The sequence below is a fragment of the Talpa occidentalis genome, unplaced genomic scaffold, assembly GCF_014898055.3.
Source record: "Talpa occidentalis isolate TD23 unplaced genomic scaffold, MPIMG_talOcc4v2.1 talOcc4.4, whole genome shotgun sequence".
Lineage (NCBI taxonomy): Eukaryota > Metazoa > Chordata > Mammalia > Eulipotyphla > Talpidae > Talpa > Talpa occidentalis.
In genome coordinates, this window is record NW_023604295.1 from 60,541,315 (window position 1) to 60,567,230 (window position 25,916).

At 39.4% G+C, this 25,916-nt stretch overlaps 1 protein-coding gene across 1 annotated transcript; it reads left to right on the plus strand.

Moving 5' to 3' along the window:
- Nucleotides 1-25,916, plus strand: ZBTB11 (zinc finger and BTB domain containing 11). Its single transcript, XM_037525640.2, has 11 exons — nucleotides 1-515; nucleotides 6,443-6,678; nucleotides 7,359-7,590; nucleotides 10,082-10,920; nucleotides 11,155-11,334; nucleotides 14,322-14,567; nucleotides 18,140-18,284; nucleotides 19,218-19,335; nucleotides 22,611-22,769; nucleotides 22,879-23,054; nucleotides 23,788-25,916. The coding sequence occupies exons 1-11, from the start codon at nucleotides 206-208 to the stop codon at nucleotides 24,303-24,305; spliced, it is 3,159 nt and encodes a 1,052-aa protein (XP_037381537.1). The 5' UTR covers nucleotides 1-205; the 3' UTR covers nucleotides 24,306-25,916.

A 25,916-nucleotide genomic window follows, 5' to 3' on the forward strand; every position in this document is an offset into this window, starting at 1 on the left:
CGCCAGCGGATCCCGCGCGCTGGGGAAGTGCAGTTCCCCCTGGTTACCGACTCGTCCGTTCTCCCTCCGTGCGGCCGGCGCCGTCGAAGGGCGCTCACCGCGGGCGCCGCCGTTCTTCTCTACAGTGCAAGCGCCGCTGTGGCATCCACCCGGAGCCAGCGCGCTGTCTTCCTCACCCCCACTACAGACGCCTTCGCCGTCAACGATGTCAAGCGAGGAAAGCTACCGAGCCATCCTGCGCTACCTGACGAACGAGCGCGAGCCGTATGCGCCCGGCACGGAGGGCAATGTCAAGCGTAAAATCCGCAAGGCGGCCGCCTGCTACGTGGTGCGCGGCGGGACCTTATATTACCAAAGGCGGCAGCGGCACCGCAAGACCTTCGCGGAGCTGGAGGTGGTGCTGCAGCCCGAGCGGCGCCGGGGGCTCATCGAGGCGGCGCACCTGGGCCCGGGCGGCACTCACCACACCCGGCATCAGACCTGGCACGACCTGTCCAAGACGTACTGGTGGCGAGGTAGGGCCTCGACCGCGGCGAGGCGGGGGGCCGGCGGCCTGTGGTCCCCCCGAGACCCGCTGGCGGAGGCCGAGGCGGGCCTGCGGGCGCTCCCCCAAGTTCGCGGGCCCGCGGCCTCTCCCCGAACGCTCCTCGCCCGCCCGGCTGGCGTTCGGCGGCGGAGCTGCTGCCAGGCGGAGCCGAGAAGGTGGGGGACGCGAAAGGAGCCGCACTTCCCGCTGGAAGTAGGCCGGGGCGCCGGGGGCGGGCCCTGCGCCGGGGTGGGGCGAAAGGGGCTTCCCCGGGGGCCGGGCCTGCCGCGGGGCGGGGCGGGGCGCGCGGTGGCGGCCGCTCGGCTCCCGGGGAGCTTCCGGGCGGCGGGCGGGGTGGGCGCGGCGCGCTGCGCCTTTAAAAACCCGTTCGCGCCGGCGGTTGGGGGGAGGGGCGGCGCGCCCGCCGGGCCCGGGGCTGTTGGCGCGGGGCGTTCGCGGCGCGTGTGGGGGGCTCGGCGCCGCATGGCCGGGCAGCCTCAAATGGTGCTGCTGCGGCGGGAAGACGGAATAATGCGATTCCGTGGCGACTGGGCGCCTGTGTGGAGCCGTCACCCGGAACCTGGTTGTGGGGACGAGAACTGAGCGTAGAGTTGCGGAGCCTCTTGCTTCGGGATTGAATCTTCCCTCTTGAGCCTGTGGAAAGCGCTGGGGAAACTGTGAATGGGGGCTCGGTAGACCCCGGGACAGCCTGGTTACCGCGACTCCTTAGAGTCAGGAAATGCAGGTCTGCGTTTTTTGACTGCTCCGGAACCAGGTTAGGGGAGGAGAGCCGGGGTCCTTAGCCTTACGGCCATCACGCTCAGACAGTTCAGTTAGAATTAGTAAAAATTTGAGGTTTTGCCCGGAAGGATCTGCCTCTCTGTTTGGCTCTGGAGGAAGTAATTTTTTTAAATTAAAAGTTATTTATTTGTGCATGCTTTAAAAAAATTATTTATTTATGCATACAAGAGCTGGGGTACAGGCCAGAGGCGTGGGAGGGTGAGAGGATTCATCAGAGACAGAGCGGGGAGCAGAGCAGGCAGAGTGAAATACACTGAGTGAAATACACTGCTGAGGGGAACAGCAGGCGAGTCAGGAGAAGTCTGCTGTGCCATGTGGGTAGCTCCCTGGCCAGGGATCGAACTTGTGCTGCAGTGTGGAGGAAGTAATTTTTGAATCTCAGTTACATACCTGTGAGTAAAGGAATTACACTACTGAGTAGTTTCTTAGGTTCTTTTCAGTTTATAAACATTATCATCAGTTCTAGTCATTGACAGACTATTGGGCACTCCTTCCTTAAGGAGTCTTTTCTTTCGTGTTTTCGAAAACAGACCAGCTCGATATTCTTACGTGCTTTCCCTTGATCTATTTTATAGTAATCTGAATTAAATTCTAATAAAGAGGCAACTGTGAAGGATAAAAAGTGAGGAGTAATTGCTATATTTTGCTAGTATTGGTTTGGTCACACGTTTTGTAAATGTCTCAGGCTTAGTACATTATGTTAAAGATTATAACTACAGCTAAAGATGACATTGACCAAGCAATATCTGAAAGCACTAAGAGGTTAAATATGTGAAAGCTTGTGATTTCACAAAAGCCAGTATTTTAAGGTCCTGTATATAGTTTATTTATTTTTAAAAAAGACTTATTTATTTACACAAGCACTGGGTACAGTCAGAAGCTCTGGAAGGTGAGAGAATTCACCAGAGCCAGAGCAGGGAACAGAACAGGCAGACTGACGAAATACACTGCTGAGGGGAGCAGCGGGCGCAGCAGGAGAGGTCTGTCGGGCCATGTGGAACCCTCACTAGCGGCTGGGGATCGAACCCGCGCTGCAGAGGCCGCGGGCAGCTTTGCAGCCCAGCGCTCAATCGTTGCGCCACCAAGGGAGACCCCTGTATATAGTTTAGTGTTAAGAATTTTCCTTTTTCCTAAATTGATTATCTATTGCGATAATATGTAATCTAGCTTGATTTTTTTCTTTTCAGTGTTCATTGTCTTAGGGGGAAAACACTGATACCATGTTTATTAAGTTAGATTAATTAAAATATGAAAGAGATAACATTTCTACTAAGAGGGATTTCAAAGTCTTTAAACACGAGAACAGCTCTTCTAATGTACTGAACCTCTGGACAGCAAGGCCCTGAGATCCTTCATAATAATGCTGTGGCTTTATTTGCCTTTTTCATTCATGTCTCACAAGTAGACATTGCGTTGTCCAGAGATTACGTGTGAAATACAGCGATAGATTGAAAGCAGAAGAATACATGATCATCTGTTTTCTATTAAGTTACACATTAAAAAGATTTGCAAAAATGTAAATTAGTGCTTCTGTTTAATTTTTGTTTTTGAAAACAAAACAAGCAATGGCATAACAAATGCTAGGTGTGTTGACTTGTAATGAGTTTATTATTTGCTCATTTTTTATTTTAATACTTCATTTGAATTGCAATTTGTAGTCAATAATTATCAGCAGTTTGCCCTCCATTATTAGCTATTCCTTTTTTTTTTTTTTAAAGATTTATTGATTTATGCACACAAAGAGCTGGGGCGCAGGCCAGATATGCAGGGGGTGAGAGGATTCACCAGAGACAGAGTGGGGAACAGAACAGGCAGATACACTAAAGTACACTGCTGAGGGGAGCTGCAGGGGAGACAGGAGAGGTCTGCTGCACCATGTGGGCTGCTCCCTGGCTGTCTGGGGATGGAACCCGCCCTGCAGAGGCTGTGGGTTACTTCACAGTGTGGAGCTTTACTCCTTATGCCACCAGGGAGGCCCTTAGCTATTCTTTTTGATGTCCATTTATGTTTATTGTAGACTTACTAAAAATATCACAAATACATGGAAAAATAAGTCACAATTAATGCAGTATTAGAACTGAAGGAATTTCCAGTAGTGAAGTCCTTTATCATTTGTTTCACAATTTTAAGAACTTTCGAAAATCCAACTTATTTAGCAACTTCAGAGTAAGAATGGTTAAGCTAATTGACTGGTTATGTGGGTAATATTTAATAATGGTACTGGTAATAATTGATAAACATGTCAGCTATCAGTTTTTAATGTGTCATGCACTACAGTTGGGCTCTCCACATATACATAGTCCAAATCCATGTGAACTTTTTTAATCTAGGATCTGATAGGGATCAGTGTAGATGCCAAGAAAAGACTAATTTCACTGACTCTTTTCCCCTTTTTCCCACTTTAGTTAGGTTTATGCCCTGGCATATTTGCCAAGGGACAGTGCTTCAAAGTCAATCCACTAGACGTTTCAGTAGGTATATTTTACTTGGTTTTATTACTGCTTTTTCTGGAATGCTGCCATTATAAGCTGTGTTCCATTGCTCAGGCAAGTTTGTAGCAACTTCCCTTGTTTGAACACATTGGAAAAACTCTGACTTAGTGCCTAAAGTTTAAGTACACCAAATTTATTTTAGATTGTAAAATGTTAATATTCTCATTGTTAATAGATGTTCTCACTCAGACTCTCCTCATTTTATCCTGTGATGTTAATAAGTGCTAGAGCTCTAAAATAATAATCTCTGCTTCTGTCACATATTGATGTATGGCGATCTACACTTAACTGCTTTGCTTTCAAAATGTGAAGATAAAATTAAGATTAAACTAGCAAAGATTAAACTAGCAAAACCATGTAATAGGCTAAATAGCTTGTGTGCAGAATTTCCTAGCCTAATAAGGGTTTTGTTTTTGTTTAGATGATGAATGTAAATTAATGGTGTTATCTAATCTAGAAGAGGAATGTGTGATGTCTAGAAAATCCATCAAGAACTTGGTTTATGTAAATAAAGCTATAATTAACTACTTGTAACCCCTTTGAACAAAACAACAAAAAACCAAGTGACTAATATGCATGGAACTTAAATAAGAGCCACTGACACCACCACCTCACCCACCCATCCCACACTTTCACACCCCACTACTGTAGCTAGCACTGATTGGGGAGGGAGGTTCTTGAACAGCTGACAGAAGCAAATTGTTAAATGGCATATCTCTAAAGCACCAGTTCTTAGCTAGGAGGATTTTCCCTCCCAGGGAACATTTGCTATATCTGGAGACAATTTTGTTTGTCATAAATGGTCCTGGTGTTGCTATTGACATCTAGTTGGGCAGAGATGTTCCTAAACTTTATACACGCATAAGACAGCTGGATTCCCCTGCCTCCCACCCCCAACAAGAATCGTTTGACCTCGTAATTCTTTACTGCTGAGATTGAGAAAAACCCTCTATAGAATGAGGAACAGTCCCTCAAGTTCTTTAATAGAGGACTCTCCACTAAGGGCATTTTCTTTTGTTTGGAGGCTATGCTCAGTAAAGAATCTTTTAATGATAACATGGTGTTTTTGCAAGGATTTTTTTTGGGGGGGGTTATCAGAGGGGTTGACAAATAAATATTCAACATAATGAAAGTTATTGTATGTCAACACTGTTCAAAGTGTGTTATAAGATTAACATTTAAGCCTCATAACAGCCCCGTGTAAGTACAGTAGTTCTCCCTTACCTGTGTACCTTCCAGGACTCCCTGTGGATGCCTGAAATCTGGGATGCTACCAAATCCTCTATGTACTCCTTTTTTACCTATACCATAATGCTTAATTTATAAATTAAACAGAAGTCAGCAATAACTAATGATAAAGCAGAACAGTTATAACAATATGCTGTGGTAAAAAAAAAGTTGTCGATATGTTACCTCACCTCGCTCTCAAAATATCTTATTGTATACTATATTTTCATAATTTGGGTAACAGAAACCAAGGAATGAGAAACTGTGGATGAGGAGGAACTACCGTACTATTATCCCCATATTACATATAGGCACAGAGAGGTTCAGTGATATAGTGACTGAGAGGTTCAGATTTTGCTACATCCTTTTAACCTCTTGCAGTAATTTCTCATTCTCAACATAGTTAACTATATTTACACATTGATGTGTTTTGAGTAGTTAACTTGAATCAGATTCTTTCAGTTTAATCATCTCTTGGTGAATTAAGGAGGTTAAGATAGTGAATCTTTAAGAGTATGTCTAAAATGATTCATGGTTTCCAAAAATGAGACAGTTTTGATTGTAATCCTATTCAGGTCGCATATTGGTTCCATTTGTATTTTTTCATTTTTAACTCAGACTAAAGAGTAGAGTCCACCTGGGACATGCTGTGCTAAAAGGTTACAAGACCAGAAAACTGGTAGGATACACTCAGTTGCCCTTAAATTTCCATTGCAACATGGCACACAACATATTGGTCAAATCTAATTGATGAGGGCCTCCCCTGGTGGTGCAGGCGGTTGAGCGCAGCACTGTGAAGCTGTCCGCAGCCTCTGCAGCGCTGTTTCGATCCCGGCCAGCAGCTAGCAAGGGTCCAACATGGCATGGCAGACCTCTCACGCTGCTCCCCTCAGCAGTGTATTTCGTCAGTCTGCATGTTCTGTTCCCCACTGTGTCTCTGGTGAATCCTCTCACCCTCCCGCACCTCTGGCCTGTACCCAGGTTCTTGTATAAAATAAATAAATAAATCTTTAAAAAAAAAAAAAAAGAAGCTGCCTGTATCTAAATACTTTAAAAAAAAAAAACTAATTGATAATAGGGTGGAGAAAGGTATTAGCTTGAACCACGTCATATTACTGCTTGTGAAAATTAAAAATAATTGAATATTATTAATTTCATGTTTTCCTCATTGAATGAAGGAGCTGCAACTCAGTGGAAATGGGTGGGCTACATAATGTTTTTATATTCAAAAGAATACTTTTCTTCTAAAAGGAAAGAAGAGTAAAGGACACTTGCATAGATACAAGTAGGCAGAAAGACCTGCTACATAATCATTTTATATGATAAAGTAAATAATATAATCTATTAAATTTTCAAATAAGATCACTATTAAACTTAATTTTTATTTTCATTGTAGGCATATTAAGGCAAGTCAAAGATTACATTAAACAGTGTAGCAAATGCCAGGAGAAACTAGATCGCTCCCGTCCAATATCAGACACTTCAGAAATGTTGGAAGAATTGGGTCTAGACCTTGAATCTGGAGAAGAAAGCAATGAATCAGATGATGATCTAAGCAACTTTACTTCTCCTCCTACTACAGCCTCCAAATCTACGAAAAAGAAGCCGGTATCTAAGCATGAACTTGTATTTGTAAGTAGGAATTTTGTTCAGCTTTAATATTTGCAACTAATGATTACTAATATTTGTAGTCTTTTTGAACTTTTTTCTTAAACCACCAAAACTATTTGACTGTTGACACTGACATTGAAGATTTAAGCAGGTCTATGTCTGAAGTAATGATTTGATTGTTATACATACTATAACTGTTGATTCTGAGTATTCTGTTTTGTCTCCTCTTAGGAATAAAACTTGTTAGTTTATCACTTCTTCCTTTTCAATAGTGTATTAGCATAACTAATGCATTTAATATACAAAATGCATATTGATGGTGTATTAGTATAACTAATGCATTTAGTATAACAAAATGAATTTCTGAAAATAGTCTCTGGATCATGGGGCAAAGTAAAATTAAACTCACTTGGTTTTTGGGTTTTGCCTGCATTAGTTTCAAACATCAGATTTCTGGTTAGTAAAGGATAGCAAGAAATGAGATGCAAGTTTTTATTGAGTCAAGTAGAATAAATATATCAGAAAATAATGAGGACATCTGTTTTTATTTAAATAGATAAGTTTTAAAAAAAAATATCAGGATATTCATAATAATTAGTGGTGTCTTAAAAATGAAATAGTGTATCTTGTCTTAAATTCTGTTAAGGGTAGAGGTACAGATTATATGTAATATAACTCTTGGTCTCAAACTCTTTTGTTAGGTTGACACCAAAGGAGTGGTGAAACGTTCTTCTCCAAAACATTGTCAGGCTGTCTTAAAACAGCTGAATGAGCAGAGACTCTCAAACCAGTTCTGTGATGTTACTTTGTTAATTGAAGGAGAAGAGTACAAAGCTCATAAATCTGTTTTGTCAGCTAATAGCGAATATTTTCGAGATCTTTTTATTGAGAAAGGAGCTGTGTCCAGTCATGAAGCAGTGGTGGATCTTTCTGGTAAGAATTGTCTAATATTCTTGTTATAATTACATACTAGAGGGTTGTCCATCCATCTTAGAAACTCAGCTTTCTTACTGAAGTGGAAGAAACTCACTTACAGCAGCAGTCTAAGCTAAACCAAAAAGGTCTTCATTTAGCAAGGTTTCCAAGAACTTGAAGTCATTAATATTGTAAAAGTGTGCATTTCATTTGATTAAGATATTCTACAGAGGAGTGTGTGTGTGTGTGTGTGTGTGTAAAATGACTGGGGTAAAAACAAAATACTCAAATTACCTATTATCTTCTGGTAGTCGGATTATGAGTGATTTTTCTTTTGTGTTTCATAGTATTTTATAGTAAACAGGTGACTCATTTTTATTTATTTATTTATTTTTAAAGATTGATTGATTTATTTATACAAGCACTGGGTACAGTCAGAATTGCAGGAGGGTGAGAGAATTCACCAGAGCCAGAGCGGGGAACAGAACAGGCAGACTGACGAAATACACTGCTAAGGGGAGCAGCGGGTGGCAGGAGAGGTCTGCGCGCCATGTGGGACCCTCGCTGGCGGCCGGGGATTGAACCAGTGCTGCAGAGGCTGCGGGCAGCTTCTCAGCCCAGTGCTCAACTGCTGCGCCACCAGAGGAGGCCCTGGTGACTCATTTATAAGTAAAGATTTTAGATCGTTAAAGTGATGTTTGGAACAGCGTTAATTCCTTTATGGGAAACTTTTATTATGCCTTCAGTTTAGAAATTTAAAAGATGCTGGGTGTAAAGGATTATTATTTCATATTATTTTGTTGGTAAGTGATTTTTTCCCCCCTAGAAAAAGCCTTATATCTTATAAATCAATGTTACTTCAATAAACATGATTAAAAATAAGTAAATATTCTTACCTCAAGCTTAGCTTGGTCTTCAATTTATAGCAGGATTTATATGGCTTCAGCCTGTTTATCAGCTTTCCTAGGAATGACTGATTAGCCATGATGTTGATTTGTGGTCCCTTTACTTATCACCCTGACTCCTAATGCATACTGCTCTCCTCTACCCCTTATCTGCTTATATGAAAAGACCACATATTACATACCTTGAATCAAAACTGAAAAACACAGAAATAAAAATTTTTAAAAGTTTGCATTGGCTCTCTCTATATATATTAAAAGATCTGTAAGATAAATTATGAGACTAACAAGGCACAGATGATATAGGAGAATAAGAATTGACTATCTAGAAAACTCTGAAAAGCTATACAGATTCTTAGTCATACTGGTTGGGAAAGTTGAGTTGGATTCATCGCTATGTAATCTGCTTTTCAAATCATGTGAACATTAAAAATGGTGTTCTAAAACAAAGTATGAGAACTTAGGAAAAAATTAATCTTATTTTCTGACATAAAATGGGATGTGATATCTTTTGTGTATAGAAATTATTTTGTTCTAGGGTAGACACACTATATCTCAAGAACCATTCCTCCTTTCCCTCTCTTTTTGTAAATAAAGTTATATTGAAATGTAGCCACACCTTCCTGTATATTATTTTTTTTTAAAGATTTATTTTTTATGCATACAAGAGCTGGGGTACAGACCAGAGGTACAGGGCGGTGAGGGGGAGGTGAGAGGATTCACCAGAGACAGAGTGGGGAACAGAACAGGCAGACTGACTGAAATACACTGCTGAGGGGAGCAGCGGTCGAGTCAGGAGAGGTCTGCTGTGCCATGTGGGTTGCTCCCTGACCGGGGATCGAACTTGTGCTGCAGAGGCTGCGGTTAGCTTCATAGGTTGGTCTTAACCCCTTGCACCACCAGGGAGGCCCAGGTATGTTATTCTTTCTGGCAATAATGGCAGAATTGAATAGTTTGCAACAGATTCTTATGGGCTACAATATTTACTACATGATTCTTTACAGAAAAATTTTGCTGGCGCCTCTCTACCTTAGATCTTGGTTTGCAATTTTTTTGTCATAGAACTCCATGTTCACCATCAAATTTTGTATCAGTTCTTATTAAAATATACAGTTATGGTTAGTAAAGTGAGATTAGGGGACAGATTATTTGAACCCTGCCTCCATCTCTTTTGTTATCCTTCATTCTCTACCATCTGTTCCTTGAGTGGAATTTGAGGAACCCTGGGGGTTCTAAGAAGTAGAGTTTGAAAAAGACTGCCTTACACCAACTCATTGAGGTAGTAAGTCTAATATTATTTTCTGTTTTAGGTATAGAGAGACTTGGCTCATAGAAGTGAGTGAGTTATGCTTTAATAAACAGCCAGAACAAAAAGAAAACAAATCCAGGGTGCTTAACTGCAGAATAAATGGTGATATTTGCACTTATATTCTGTTTTATATTGTCATACTCATATGTAATTGTTTTTATAAGGTACTTTATTTTTTTTTAGTGTTTAATTTTTTTTTAATTTAAATTTTATTTTTATATTCCCCATACAATTACAACCCCCTTATAAGGTGTTTTAATAGTGACTGACTTCTTTGCCTACCATCCTTGTTTCATAGGTTTTTGTAAGGCAAGTTTCCTTCCTTTACTGGAATTTGCCTATACTTCTGTGCTAAGTTTCGACTTCTGTAGCATGGCTGATGTAGCAATATTGGCTCGTCATCTTTTCATGTCAGAAGTTTTAGAAATCTGTGAAAGTGTACATAAACTAATGGAAGAGAAGCAACTCACGGTATATAAGAAGGGTGAAGTACAAACAGTCGCATCTACCCAGGACTTACCAGAACAAAATGGAAATACAGCCCCTCCTGTGGCTAGCAATGAGGGAACTACGACTTTATCTCCTGAACTTGGGGACTGTGAAATTGTACTACTAGTAAATGGAGAATTGCCAGAGACTGAGCAGAATGGACAACCAGGACAACAACCTGAGCCCCAGGTTTCTTCAGCAGCTGATGCTACTGTGTCACCTACAGACTGTGTAACTGACTCCCATCCTGAAATGGAGTCTGTTGACTTAATAACAAAAGACAACCAGACAGAACTAGAAACTTCAAACTGCAAAGATAGTACAGTTTCTAATATTCCTTCTAAACTTTCAAAAGAGAATGTAATTGCTAACTCTCCAGAAAACACTGATACGGGAAATGATACATTAGTGGAAGATATCTGTGCTGAAGACATTCCGGAGCATCAGCAGAATGTTAGTGAGACTTTAAAAGATCACGAAAACTTAGTTGCACTGACAGTGAAAACAGACCTGGGACCTGATGACGATACTTACAGAAGTAGGCTTCGGCAGCGTTCTGTTAATGAAGGGGGTTATATCCGATTGCACAAAGGAATGGAGAAGAAGCTGCAGAAACGGAAAGCCATTCCCAAGTCAGCAGTTCAACAGGTATGATGTAAAGAATTGACTTTTGTAGTTTTTTAACTTTAGGTTCAGACATTCCATTTAGAAACTTATGCCTATGATGAAAATTATTTTGGTGGGGAGGGTATAGGTGCAGAAAAGCAACAATGATTTCAGTATTAATTAAATAACGTGAACTTGAATATTTATAACATGAATCATGACTTTACAAATAAATGAGTATGTTTACTTGGTTTGTGTTTTCTATGCCTTAATTAGGTGGCTCAGAAATTAGTTCAAAGAGGAAAAAAGATGAAACAGCCAAATAGAGATGCTAAAGAGAATACTGAAGAGGAAGCATCCCATAAATGTGGGGAATGTGGAATGATTTTTCAGAGACGATATGCCCTCATAATGCACACACTGAAACATGAAAGAGCTAGAGATTACAAATGTCCGGTAAGTCTCTGGAAAGTTAATTGAAGATGGCTCTAATTTCATGATAGAGCCCAATTTAGTGCTTCATTTTTAGTTGTGTTGGGTTTCTGGACCCAGTACTAACAGGTGTGTTTAGATTCCCTTCACCTATGAGCAAATAACAGATAACAGCAGCCAAGACTTCAACTCAGTTCTGACACTCTCTCCCTGGAGATGCTATCAGGTTCCACTGGTTAAGAGTTCAGTATCCAAGACCACCCTCTACTTCAGGTACCTGTAACAGGACTCAAGCAGTTACCCTTGCCTTTGACCAACTGGCTAAAGATTAGAGGTTCCCATGACCATCTCCTCAGACTTTAGGTGTTCATTGCTATCTCAGATTAGTATCTGCTTCTTACCAACTGGCTATAAGTGAGGTTCCCACAACCACTTCCTCATAATCAATTAATTTGCTAGACTAGCATAGAACTCAGGAAATCCATATGTTAACTAGAGAACTGGTTTATTTCAAAGGATACTAAAGAATATCAATCAACAGCCATATGAGAAGGACAAGGTCCTGGGACAAAGGAGCTTCCTTTTCTGTAAAGCTTGGGGTCCTACAAGGCAGCACATGGAACTATTCTGGTTTCCCAACTTAGAAGCTCTCTTGATTTTTTATGGGGCTCCACTACTTAGCTGTGATCAATTAAATCATAGGACACTGGTGATTGGACTCCACTTCTAGACCTTCTCCCCTTTCAGGAAATCAGGGGGTAGAATTTTAAGTCCCTCTGCCTCTGTTCATATTGGTTTCCCTGGCAAACCACCCCCCTTTCAAGGGTGTTTACCAGAAGTTATCTTCATTAATAGACCCTTAACGAGACACCCATCTCAACTTCTATGAAACTCTGAAGCCATCTCAGGAGCTGAGGACATGAGACCAAATATTATGACAAAAGATGCCCCTGGTATCCTTTCACTCAGGAAATTCCAAGGGTATAGTGGAACTGTGAGACAGAAAATACATTGTTCTAATGGCTTAGGAAATTCCAAGTTGGGGGCTGTGAAATTGGAACTGTGGGTGAAGAAGAACAAATAACATATATATGAGAACTATACTCAAGGGAAAAAAGAACTGTAGATTGCAAGGGAGAAAAAGGATGGTCAGTCTCATAGAAAGAATAAGGGTTTTAGGACTTTGAGCAGCAATAGTGGAAGCTAGAAAACAAAGAAAGACCCAATATCTTTAAAGTTCTAAAAGGGGGCCTCCCTGGTGGCGCAAGGGGTTGAGCGCAGTGCTGTGAAGCTATTGGCAGCCTCTGAAACATGAGTTCATTCCCCGGGCAGGGAGCTACCCACATGGCGCAGCAGACCTCTCCTGTCTCACCTGCTGCTCCCCTCAGCAGTGTACTTCAGTCTATCTGCCTGTTCTGTTCCCCTCTCTGTCTCTGGTGAATCCTCTCACCTCCCACACCTCTGGTCTGTACCCCAGTTCTTGTAATCATAAATAAATCTTTTAAAAAATCATTTTAAAAAAGTTAAAAAAAAAATAAAGTTCTGAAAGGAAATGACTTTCAACTTGGAATACATAGCTAGTCAAACTTTCAGTTATTTGTGATGGTATATTAAAAGAGCATTTTCAAACCTGCAGGGTCTTGAGTTTTTTTGTGTTTTTTTTAAAGATTTTTTCAATTTTATGTGTACAAGAACTGGGGTATAGGGTAGAGATTTAGGGGTGGTGAGAGGATTCACCAGAGATAGAGTGGGGAGCATAACAGGCAGATTGACTGAAATACACTGCTGAGGGGAGCAGTAGGCAAGACAGGAGAGGTCTGCTGCGCATGTGGGCTAGCTCCTTGGCTGGAGATTGAACTCATGCTACAGTGGCTGCCTATAGCCTCATTGTGCGGAGACTTAATTCCTTGTGCAATCAGGGAGGCCCACGGGTTTTGAGTTTTATTTCCCTATCTCAGTAAACCTTTGGTAGAGGTATTCCATCATAATAAGACATGGGAAACAAACATGGAGTCCTGTTCTACAGAGTCAAGTATAGGTAACAGACAGCAAGGTTAGAATGAACTTAACTTTGAACAGAGATCTCCCATAAGATTGTTAAATCTCTTGGTAGGTAATTGAAGGAAGGGTTTGGCAATAAATAAATTAGCTGTAAGTACAAAGAGAAATAGCAAAACAGAAAACAAAAAGAAAGGAAGAGAAACTCACAGTATAGTGTATGACCTAGCTGCAGTAACATTTATAGCATCTAAATTGTGTAAACACTGCGTTTGGTCTCATCAAAAGTATGCTTTAACTATATTGAGAAAGTAGAGTAATGGAAAGGAATTATGTAAGTGTAGGGAGTGAAGAAGAGAGTCACCTTCCATTATTTGTTAGTTACAGTTACAAAGATAAGCCTGAAGAGAGTCAGAAAAAAGTGGTGTAGAGTAGTATACCAAGAGACAATTTATTTTTTAAGAAAAAAGTTTTATACATAGCAATCATATGCAACTTAGATTGTTAAAGAAAGAATAAAGCTAATGAATCCCCAGCAACTGCATTATAAAATCCAAGGATCATCAGTTTTATCTTCCCAATTTTCTAGCTCCACCTATTATTAGAACTTACGTAATTATACTATTCTTTTGTTTTTTTGTCTGTGTCCTACCATTCCTCAAGACTCAGCCTCCCTGATGATACCTTTCGTTATTGTTCTGAAAGCTTCCTCTTAAATATTTCTCTTTTTAACATACAAATCCTATTCCTGTGGCTAAATTATATATTTCTCCAGAGTTAAGGGCTGGGTTTTATCCCATTTTTGTCTGTACTTAATATATTGTGTTATATATAGTATATGTGTTTATTGGCAATCCATTACCTTTACCTCTTCGCCACCTCGTCCCATTATATATGTTTATTGGTTTATATAATTGTAGCAACAAGTTAGAGAGTTGAAGTCTGAGTCTTGGGTTTCACTTAATAGTTGTGATGGAAATACAATTTAAAAAAATTCTGGTTTTTTCCTCTAGTTGTGTAAAAAACAGTTTCAGTACAGTGCCTCTTTGCGAGCACACCTCATTCGACATACCAGAAAAGATGCCCCCACTTCATCATCATCCAATTCCACATCTAATGAGGCATCAGGAACATCATCTGAGAAGGGCAGAACCAAACGAGAATTTATATGTTCCATCTGTGGAAGGATATTACCTAAATTATATTCTCTGCGAATACATATGTTAAAGCACACAGGTGTAAAGCCACATGCATGCCAGGTAAAACTTTACATTTATTTTGTTATTTAAAGGATTTTTGAACCTAACTGGTGATGAAATTCCTCACTTTCAAACACTGTTTAAGGAATTCTGTGACTTCACTTTGTTGCCTACTCAAGGGTGCTTCTCAGGTGCGTTCTTTAATTTGCTCTCTGAAGTTATAATTTGAAATAAATTTTTTTAAAGATTTATTTATTTATGCATACAAGAGCTGGGGTATAGGCCAGAGATGCGGTGGGTGAGAAGATTCACCAGAGACAGAGTGGGGAGCAGAACAGGCAGACTGACTGAAATATACTGCTGAGGGGAGCAGGGGGCGAGTCAGGAGAGGTCTTCTGCGCCATGTGGGTAGCTCCCTGGCCGGCCGGGGATCAAACTCGTGATACAGAGGCTATGGATTGCTTCATAGTGCGGTACTTAACCCCTTACGCCACCAGGGAGGCCCCTGAAATGAATCTTTTTTAGAATGTTTGTGAAACTTGATAGATCAGGGAATTGTACTGGATAAGAATAACTACTTCAACAGCTCAATCATCAGTTAACCTTCAGTGGGAGCAAACTGGATGGAAATGATTGTAGGGCTTCGGTAAATATCTTTAGCAGCTTTTTCAAGAACTGAGGACTGAGGGTACCTAAACACCAGAATATGACTCTTGGATAAAGAATCCTGGGATTAGCCAGCTCTTACCTAATTTGGAATAGTGAAATTTTTCTAATGGCACCTGTAGTCTAATGTGTAAGCATGACCAACTATTTTTATTAATAAAAGTGTTGGAACCAATGACATTTCAGTATTTTCTCTCTTTTTCTTTTTTTCTTTTTCTAATATAAGAGAATAGGATAGACCTTCATATATGGTCAGTTGTGTTTTTACCTGTACTGCCATTCACTGCCCTAATACACCTCTCCTGTTATTTATTCTCCCCCCGACCCTCCATCTCTTATATCTTCTTGTCCCTTTTTTTCCCCCTCTCCTTAACTTCACAACCCTCATAGTGTTTATTGATCTCCACTGGTTTGTGTGTTTTTTTTTTTTTTTTTAGATTCTTTTCTATTTATTTATTTTTTAAGATTTCTTTCTTTATTTATACAAGCACTGGGTACAGTCAGAAGAGCGGGAGGGTGAGAGAATTCACCAGAGCCAGAGCGGGGAACAGAACAGGCAGACTGATGAAATACACTGCTGAGGGGAGCAGCGGGCTGCAGGAGAGGTCTGCGCACCATGTGGGACCCTCGCTGGCGGCCGGGTATCGAACCAGCGCTGCAGAGGCTGGGGAAGCTTCACAGCCCAGCGTTCAACTGCTGCGCCACCAGGGAGGCCCTCCACTGGTTTTTGAAAGTACTTTACTTTATGAATAATCTGCTATGTACATGTCCAGTATTTGTTTCTTGTTTTTCATTCTTATTTTTTTTAAAGATTTATTTTATTTATTTATACATACAAGAACTGGGGTGTAGGTCAGAGGTGCAGGGGTGGAATCACCAGAGACAGAGTGGGGAGCAGAACAGGCAGACTGACTGAAATACACTGCTGAGGGGAGCAGTGGGTGAGACAGGAGAGGTCTGCTGTGCCACGTGGGTCAGCTACCTGGCTGGGGATTGAACTCAGGCCTTTGTGGTGATAGTGCTGAGACTTAACTCCTAGGCCACTAGGGAGGCCCCTCTTTTTTTAGTTCTGATTTGCTGTACACATTAGTTCTCTCAAACTTTTTCCATTTTGTTGAAAATGATTGCATTTTATTTAAATTATCTTTCTTTTTTTTTGCATTTTATCTTAATGCTTTGCAGTATTTATAGTGTTAAATAATCACATCTTCTTGATCCAGTCATCTGTTTAATAAAGATTTTAGACTGCTTTCATGTCTTAGCTATTGTGAGTAATGCTGTTATGAGCATTGGAACATAAATTTTGGCATCAGTGCATCACTTGGTATTTAGTTTGTTAAGTAAATCCAGATTACTTTCCATAATGGTTGTACCAGTTTACATTCCCACCAATCGTATAAGAGAGTTCCTCTTTTTCCTTTATCCTCTCTAGCATTTGTTGTTGGAGGTCTTTTTCTTTTCCTTTTTAAATATTTATTTATACATACAACAACTGGGGTGTAGGCCAGAGGTATGGGGGTTGAGAGGATTCACCAGAGACCGAGTGGGGAGCAGAAAAGGCGAATTTACTGAAATACGCTGCTGAGGGGAGCAGCGGGTGAGATGGGAGAAGTCTGAGTCATATGGGTTAGCTTCCTGGCTGGGAATTGAACCCCTGTACCATCAGGGAGGCCTTGGAGGTCTTTTTCATATACATAATTCTCAGGAATGTGAGATAGTATCTCTTGATGGTTTTAACCTATATATATCTTATTGAAAGCAAGGATGAGCATTTTTTCATGTCTATTGGCCTTATTGGCCTTTTGGATCCCCTTTGGTAAATTGTCTTTCACTTTATCAGTTGGGGTGTTTGCATTTTTGTTAAATTATGTGAGTTTTTTAAAAAAAAAATTACATGAGTTTTTTATATATCCTGGATATTAGCCCCTTATCAGTTCTATATTATATTATGTGACAACTTCCATTCAATTGGGTGTGTTTCTAATCTTATATTTTCTTTTGCTGTATAAAAGCTTTTCAACTTGTGGTAATCCCAATTGTTTATTTTGTTTTTATTTCCCTTGCCAAAGAGGTAGAGTCACCAAAAATCATCTTTATTGTTGATGTCGTGAAATGTGTCACCAATGTATGACCAATGTCATGGAATGTATCACCATTGTTTACTTCTAAATATTTTATTGTTACAGGTTATATCTAAATCTTTACTCCATTTGGAATTTATTTTTGTGTCTGAGTTTAGCGGGTGATCCAACTACATTCTTTCACATTTGGCTTTCCAATTTCCTGAAGTTGTCCTTTCCCCAATTCCCCTATTTCTATCTGATAGCTCTGGCCAAAACCTCTAATAGTAATTAAGAAGTGGTGACAATGGACATCCTTGTCTTGTTCCTGACCTTCAGTTATTTTGAAATCAAGGCCTAAGCATCATTTTAGTCACATACTTTTAAATGAAATATTACTTTGGTTTTGTGTATGGCAGACATAAGTGCAGCAATAGAGAGTAAGCATGTAGGATCTGTCATGGCAATTTGACATTGTGATATTTTTATTCTGTTCAACAAACATCTCTCCCCAATTGAGTGGGACAAGGTAAAACAAGCATTCTTCTACTGGGCAGCAGGAAATGAGTGTATTGTTCTTGATTAAACTCTCATGTCTGTTAATGTAATATACATTGTTTACCAAACTCACAAGGACAGCACAGTACTGAGTTGTTTTTATTTTTCGGTTCTGTTTTGAGTTCCAGTGATCATATAGTTGTAAGAAAAATAGCAGTGTTTGTTAAATGTTGAATCAGAAGATGAACAACTAACTAATAGCATTGTCACTGGTTTCAATTTCACCTTGTAATTTTGTTTAAGTTTTTTATTTGAGATGAGCATTCTAGTTTCTCAGTGCTCTTTCTTCAGATAAAGCACCTTTCTCCCTTTCTGTTTTTATTGCCTTAAAACCCTTTGCTCTCTTAGGTCTGTGGAAAGACTTTCATCTACAAGCATGGTCTAAAATTACACCAGAGTCTTCATCAATCGCAAAAGCAGTTCCAATGTGAACTGTGTGTTAAGTCATTTGTTACCAAAAGGAGTCTTCAAGAACATATGAGTATTCACACAGGTAATGAAAAATTTATACTGACATATATATTATGTGCTTAATTTATCATTATTGATTATGCTGTAATTATTTTTGAAATTATATTGATATACTAATGGCTATATGTTTACAGATTTTTTTATTGAAATTAAAAAATTTCCATAAATTGTTTAAATATTTAAATATTAGAACTATCTTATTTGTGTAAAAACAATTACTGTTTCCCTCATGTACAAAAATGTGTATTAACTCTAATACGTAAGTTAGATTCAGGCACCTAAAGAAATGGTCATGCTTTTTTTTTTTTTTTTTTACCTACTACCAACCAACTGGCACCCTCTACCTTCTCCCTCCCTCTACTTCCCCTCTGTGAACTCTGTTTACAGAGTTGATGGGTTTGTTTTTGTTTGCTTGCTTTATTTTCTTTATAATCCTCTCAACGTCCACTCATTGTCACAAATGCAAAACTTTTTTTTATGTATAATGTATGCTTTTTATTTTTATTTTTTTATATAAATTTTATTTTTATATTCCCCATATGGTCATGCTTTTTAAAAGTCAACCAATAAAAGATGTAGCTGTCAATATGTGACTTGTAATTTTATTAGAATTTTTGGTTTCCACATACTTATTTTCAGATGCTAGAGGCAGTTCTGTGAAATGGCTGATGAAGGGTTGATGTCAGCTCTAGAGTTTCTGTTCAACTCTAATGTTATCTAAATGATTATGCAAATATATCCCTTTTCTTGGCGAGTAGTCTTGTTAGTATACTACAGTTAAGAGGAAATAGAAATTTTGACATAGTTTGTTATTATTCCTTGAAGGTAGCTGTTACAGTTTATAGCTTACATATCCCCTTTATAAAATAACGTCAGAAATATGACAAATAAAACGTTCTTTTGGAAGATTATTTGATTGCTTGCTGGATTTATGACTCAGTTTTACTCTTTATAGGAAAGTCCATGTACCTTTGCTCAGTTTGTGGAAAGTCTTTTCATAGGGGTTCTGGGCTCAGTAAGCACTTAAAGAAACACCAGCCAAAGCCTGAGGTTCGAGGTTATCACTGTACTCAGTAAGTATTTAATTTGTTAACTATTCAGTTAATTTCCTGTAATTCTTTTTTTTTTTTTAATTTTTTTAATTTATTTATACATACAAGAACCGGTATACAGGCCGGATGTGCAGGAGGGTGAGAGGATTCACCAGAGACAGAGCAGGGAACAGAACAGGCAGACTGACTGAAATACACTGCTGAGGGGAGCAGCGGGAGAGACAGGAGAGGTCTGTTGCACCATGTGGGTAGCTCCGCAGCCTGCTGGAATCGAACCCACACTGCCAAGGCTGTGGACAGCTTCACATTGCTGCGCTCAACCACCTGCACCACTAGGGAGGCCTCATCCTTTAATTCTTACTTGGTTTATTTGAAAGTTGTTTTCAAAAGAAAGTATTTGAGGTGACTATAGTAGATAACACTATTGTAAAGTTGGATTTTACTAAGAGAGTAGAGCTTAAATCTTCGTATGGATACATAGTGATGTGTTAATTGACATAGAAGAAATCCTTTCAAAGAATATATTAATCATTATAAATCATCAAGATATAAATCATGGGCCTCCCCAGTGGCGCAGCGGTTGAGCGCTGGGTTGTGAAGCTGCCCGCAGCCTCTGCGGCTCCAGTTCGATCCCCGGCTGCTCCCCGGCCACCAGAGGAGGGTCCCACATGGCGCGCAGACCTCTCCTGCCACCCGCTGCTCCCCTCAGCAGTGTACGTCGGTCCTTCTGCCTGCTCTGCTCCCCGCTCTGGCTCTGGTGAATTCTCTCACCCTCCCGCGCTTCTGACTGTACCCAGTGCTTGTATAAACAAAACAAACAAATAAATAAATAAATAAATAAATAAATAAAACATGCCTATAAAAAAAAATTAAAAAAAAAAAAAAGATATAAATCATGACAAATCACAGTATGTACTTTATATTTCAGTTTTGTCGATTATATCAATAAAGCTGAAGAAAATATTTGAAAATATTAAACTGATATTTGTTTGCTCTTAATTTACTCTTAATTTTAATCAGAATTTTTTTGCCTGGCTGTTGCTGCTTATTATTTTTTAACCATTCATTTAATTATAAATTACTACACATCACTCATTTTAAATAATTTTAAGAGATTCTTCATTGTGCTACATGGCAATGGGAATTATAGGGAAAAAGAGTCCCTGGTTTCAGTAAGAGTTTTTTCCTAGGTAGTTCCTTTGAGGTGCTGGGACCTCTCCTTTCTTCAGATTCCTTTCTCCCATTTTTTCATATAACAAAGGCTCCTAAAGTATCTCTTTTGTAATTGAGGTAAAATTCTCATAACATAAAATTTATCATTTTAAAGTGTAAAATCTAGTGATGTTTAGAGTATTCACACAGTTGTGCCAGCATCACCACAGATTAAGAATGCCTTCAGTGGGCACCAGGCACTTTACTGCTCTTCGTGGCCTGGCCTTCCTGTTTGTGCAGAGTCAGCCAGAGGTGAGAGCTTTGAGCCTTCTCAGGTCTTTTCTGAGAATATGCTCAGCCCTGGGCAAATGTGTGAACTTCTAGATTCCTGAGAATATGAGAGTTTTTCAGAATCCATGTTACCCAAAATGTCTCATTCCCTAGCCTTTCAAGATTTTGGGTGTATATTGTTTACAACAAGCTATTATTCCTTGTGCCAGGTGACTGGCTAATACATTTACCTTTAAATATTTTCAACAAACTTCTTCCTTACCTCCCACCCCTATCCTCAGCCCTGGGGAAGTTAGGCAGTCTCTTTGAGGTGCTTCTTACAGTGTCAACAGATAGGTCTGAACAAACAAATGCATTCGTGTGAGAATAAGTCCCTCTGCTAGTAGAAACCCATAGCTGGAATATATTCTGTTGTCTTAACTATTGCTGGTGAGCTGAGCTCAGATGGGACTAGGAAAAGTTGAATGCCAGAAAACTCTTATTGAAATTCAATGACTTTTTTCCCCCTTGATTAAACATTTACCTGGTTGCTGTAAACTATTAGTTTCCAGAGTTTCAGTGAAGTTGATTATGACAGTTTCTGCCAATTTGTCTACTGCTTATGTGGAGTGAAAGACATTCCCTACTCTGCCATATTTTTTCATGTCATTCTAATCAGTTTTACTGTAAACCAATGAATCTATCAACAATACATTTTTAGTTGAAAGTGAAAGGAAACAACCCAAACTGACCTAATAAAAGGTAAAGTCTAGGTTTGAGTACTTTAAATTGGGTTCAGATTCATTTGTACTTGGTGTCTGTGAGGCTGCGTATGGACAAAGCAGTGACAAGACTGCTTTTCTTAGTAGTTGCTATTTTAAAGCCTTGAGGTTCACTACCTTTAGATCTGTTTATCTCTGACACAATCATGATAGCCAGAGGAATTCTATGCTCTGATTGACATAGGCCTGAGTCAGATGCTCCATTCTCTTTCAAGAGTGAGGTCTACTCCTAGCACATGGACAAAAAGTGAGAGAGGGTGGGGCCTCCCTGGTGGCACAAGGATTTAAGCACCGCACTATGAGGCAATCCACTGCTTCTGCAGCTTAGTTTGATCCCCAGCCAGCCAGAGAGCACCCCACATGGCAAAGCAGACCTCTCAGGTCTTGCCCACTGCTCCTCTCAGCAGTGTATTTCGTCAGTCTGCCTGTGCTATTCCCCCACTCTGTCTCTGGTGAATCCTCTCACCCCCCTGCATCTCTGGCCTGTACCCCAGATCTTGTATGCATAAATAAATAAATCTTTTTAAAAAATGCGAGAGGGTTAAGTGATAAAAAAGAATGAGATAAGAGGGAGTTAAGGGGAAGACAGAAGTAAATGTCCTGTGTAGTAATAACCTGTGGAAGCTCTGCATGATTCTTTCTAAAATTTCTCAAGCTCTACGCTGATTTGCGAAGCTGCCCGCAGCCTCTGCAGCGCCGGTTCGATCCCCGGCCACCTGGCGAGGGTCCCACATGGCACGCAGACCTCTCCTGCCGTCCGCTGCTCCCCTTAGCAGTGTACTTCATGAGTCTGCCTGCTCTGCTCTCCCCTCTGGCTCTGGTGAATTCTCTCACCCTCCCGTGCTTCTGACTGTACCCAGTGCTTGTATAAATAAATAAATAAATCTTAAAAAAAAATAATAAAATTTCTCAAGCTCTAAAGCTTAAATAACTCAAAAATGTGCCTTGATTGGAATACTAGGAAATTCTTTTGTTTTAAATTGGGATCATCTTGTGGAGTTCTACAAATTTAAGGATTTACTGAATTCTTATAAATGGGTTTTAAAAAAGTAGATGAGGACCTAGTTGGATGATTGCACTTTATTATTGCAGATGTGAAAAAAGTTTCTTTGAAGCCAGAGATCTTCGTCAGCACATGAACAAACATCTTGGTGTGAAGCCATTCCAGTGCCAATTTTGTGATAAGTGCTACAGTTGGAAGAAAGATTGGTATTCCCATGTGAAGTCTCATTCTGTCACTGAACCTTACAGGTGGGTAAATTTGAGGAGGGTCTGAAATTAAATGAGATATACTTGGATTAATTCTTATGGATACTGGTGCTTTGGAAAACAAAGTTTAGGGTTTTTTCTTTCATTTTAGGTGTAATATATGTGGCAAAGAATTTTATGAAAAAGCATTGTTTAGAAGGCATGTAAAGAAAGCCACCCATGGGAAAAAAGGAAGAGCAAAGCAAAACCTGGAACGAGTGTGTGAACAATGTGGAAGAAAGTTCACTCAGCTCAGAGAGTATAGGAGACACATGAACAACCATGAAGGTAATTAAACGTAGTTTTATATATGTAAAGTAAAAGCCAGTTCTGTGATGATTCTCTGTTTATCAGTCCTCTTGCCTGTTACCTAGATTCCCTTTCAGTGAGCTTGATATTCTACACCCGCATTTTTATGGTGAAATAGACTATGCGGGGCCTCCGTGGTGGCACAGGCAGTTGAGCACAGCGCTGTGAAGCTGTCCGCAGGCTCTGCAGTGCAGGTTCAATCCCTGCCAGCCGCAGAGATATCCACATGGCGGGACAGACCTCTCCTGTCTCGCCCGCTGCTCCCCTCAGCAGTATATTTCAGTCAGTCTGCCTGTTCTGTTCTGCACCCTGTCTCTGGTGAATCCTCTCACCCTCCCGCATATCTGGCCTGTACCCCGGTTCTTGTATAAATAAATAAATCTTTAAAAAAGAAAAGAAAAGAAATAGACTATGTGGAGCCTGTGTTTCCTCATCCTATTATTACGGGGTTGCTATAAATGTTAAATGAGAGTATGCATAGAAAATGAAATTTGTCTCAGTAATTTCTATCCACGGGAACATCTTTTGAAAGATTATAGTGCAGAATCTTGTTATTCTAAAATAAACCATTGGTCCTAAATAAAAGATTGCCATAGTCATGCTAGAAAGGCCTGTGGACTACTGTACTTGAAAAGCATTATCAGGCAACTTGAATATATTTTGATGCACCTCAACATACCTCTCTTCTTTGTCACCTTTTTTTTTTTAATAGGAGTTAAGCCATTTGAGTGCTTAACATGTGGAGTAGGTTGGGCTGATGCCCGATCTCTGAAACGTCACGTCAGAACACATACTGGTGAACGACCTTATGTCTGCCCAGTATGTAGTGAAGCCTACATAGATGCTCGAACACTCCGTAAACACATGACTAAATTCCACAGAGATTATGTGCCTTGCAAAATTATGCTGGAAAAAGATACACTTCGGTTTCATAATGAAGGAACTCAAGTGGAGCATGCTGTTAGCATCTTAACAGCAGACATGCAGGAACAAGAAAGCAGTGGTCCTCAAGAAATTGAGGCTGTGGTAGTGACAGGGGAAACTATGGAAGCGCTTGAAGCTGTTGCAGCTACTGAAGAGTGTCCTTCGGTATCTACGCTTTCTGACCAAAGTATTATGCAAGTGGTTAATTATGTATTGGCACAACAGCAAGGACAAAAGCTATCTGAAGTTGCAGAAGCAATTCAAACTGTTGAAGTAGAGGTGGCACATATTTCAGAAGCAGAATGAATATAGGAATGGAGATAAAAAGTGACATCTCATGTATACTGAACTTATAGTGCATTTGTTTACAATACTGTGTGACTATCTTCCTAGAGTTTGTATGTCAAGGCTCTGGGCTATTTGGTGATGCTCAACATTTCTGAAAGGTTTGTCTGGTTAATGGGTTCTATAGAAAAGTCCCTTTCCTGTAAAGAACTCGAAAACATTTGATGGCAGTCGTTTATCATGGTATACTTTTTATGAATTAATGTTTATAAGGGACTGTGCTAAATTAAAAACTGTACAGTTTCATTTGCATTTTGACATTTATTTTGAGTTTGAAAGGCTGCACCATTTGACTTTTTTCCTTTATTCTCAAAATATAGGAGTTCTATGATTTCATTTGCCCTGTTTATGGATTTACAAAAAATCTAACATAAAGCATTTTAGTAGGATGCATAGGTATATAACATTTTTTGATGTCTATAATCTGTGATTCTTGACTATTTATTTTAACCCCTTGTAAGTCAGGGATTCTTTATTCTGTTTTAAAGCACTTAATGAGTTACATGTTGTAATCAAGTTTGCACAGTATACTTACCTACATAGGGAACCCTTAAACAAGTAGCTGATTTTTAAAATGCCATTAAAATGCATGAAATGCCTATTAAAGCCTTATTATACTATCTCTTCAAGGCAAGTAAATTGACCATGAGCAGAGAATACTGTCATTAAACACTTGTTGGGAGATTTCTCCATGATAACCTAGAACAATAAAAAAAAATAAAAGACTCATTCTATTGCATTAAAACCAGGTTTAGTATGTTTGCAGCTTTTGTATCATGTTTACTTGTTAAATTTTGTTGAAAAACTGCAGTTTAGAAATAGGTAGTGAGATAGACATCTACAGTCCTGTGGATACCATGATTGTCAAGTAATTTCAGAATATTGAAAAGTCTTCAGCCCTTATTATATTATACTACCTAAAGAAATTGATTATGGTCCATCAAATTGTTGAAAGTAAATTATTTTCAAAAGTTACCTGAAAATTAAATTACTAATTTGTGTGTTTGATTTTTAAATTCCTCTTTAAGATAGCCAAGTCTCAATTTTCAAAGTAACCATGAGGAGATGCCATGTTTTTCTCCTGGGAAACCACCACGTAAGCTGTAATTGTTAAAATTTAACTTTTAAGTATTAGAAGCTATTATAAGGTGTAAATTAAGATATAAGCCAATCATATATGTAAATCATTCCTAAAGCACAAGAAAAGAATGTGCCTTGATGTACATATATTAAGATACTTATTTCAGTTTACTTTAAAAAGGCTTAAAAGATAAAGAATAAATGTGATGCCATGCATGCATTATACCTACATATGTAATATTTACATTTACAAATTTCTCATTGTTTCAATAGCTGTGTGGCTTTCAGTTTTGAGTGGATTGACATGCAGTCTATAATGGCTGCTTGTTTGTAGTATCTTTCAGTTAGTGGAATTGTATTTCAACATGACTAAAATTTGAAATTGTGCCTTTTATGTTCGTTCTCACCATTGTTTTTAGATTTAATTAGTTGTAAAAGACCGTTAATGTTTGTCATAAATATGTAAATAAAAGATGTTGAATATTGTTTAAA

Bases quoted from the DNA above. Each gene is read 5' to 3' on its own strand.
- ZBTB11 (XM_037525640.2), top strand. From the start codon at position 206: ATGTCAAGCGAGGAAAGCTACCGAGCCATCCTGCGCTACCTGACGAAC. The intron at 7,591-10,081 runs GTAAGAATTGTC...CTTGTTTCATAG, and splicing joins AGCAGTGGTGGATCTTTCTG to GTTTTTGTAAGGCAAGTTTC. The intron at 22,770-22,878 runs GTGGGTAAATTT...CTTTCATTTTAG, and splicing joins TCTGTCACTGAACCTTACAG to GTGTAATATATGTGGCAAAG.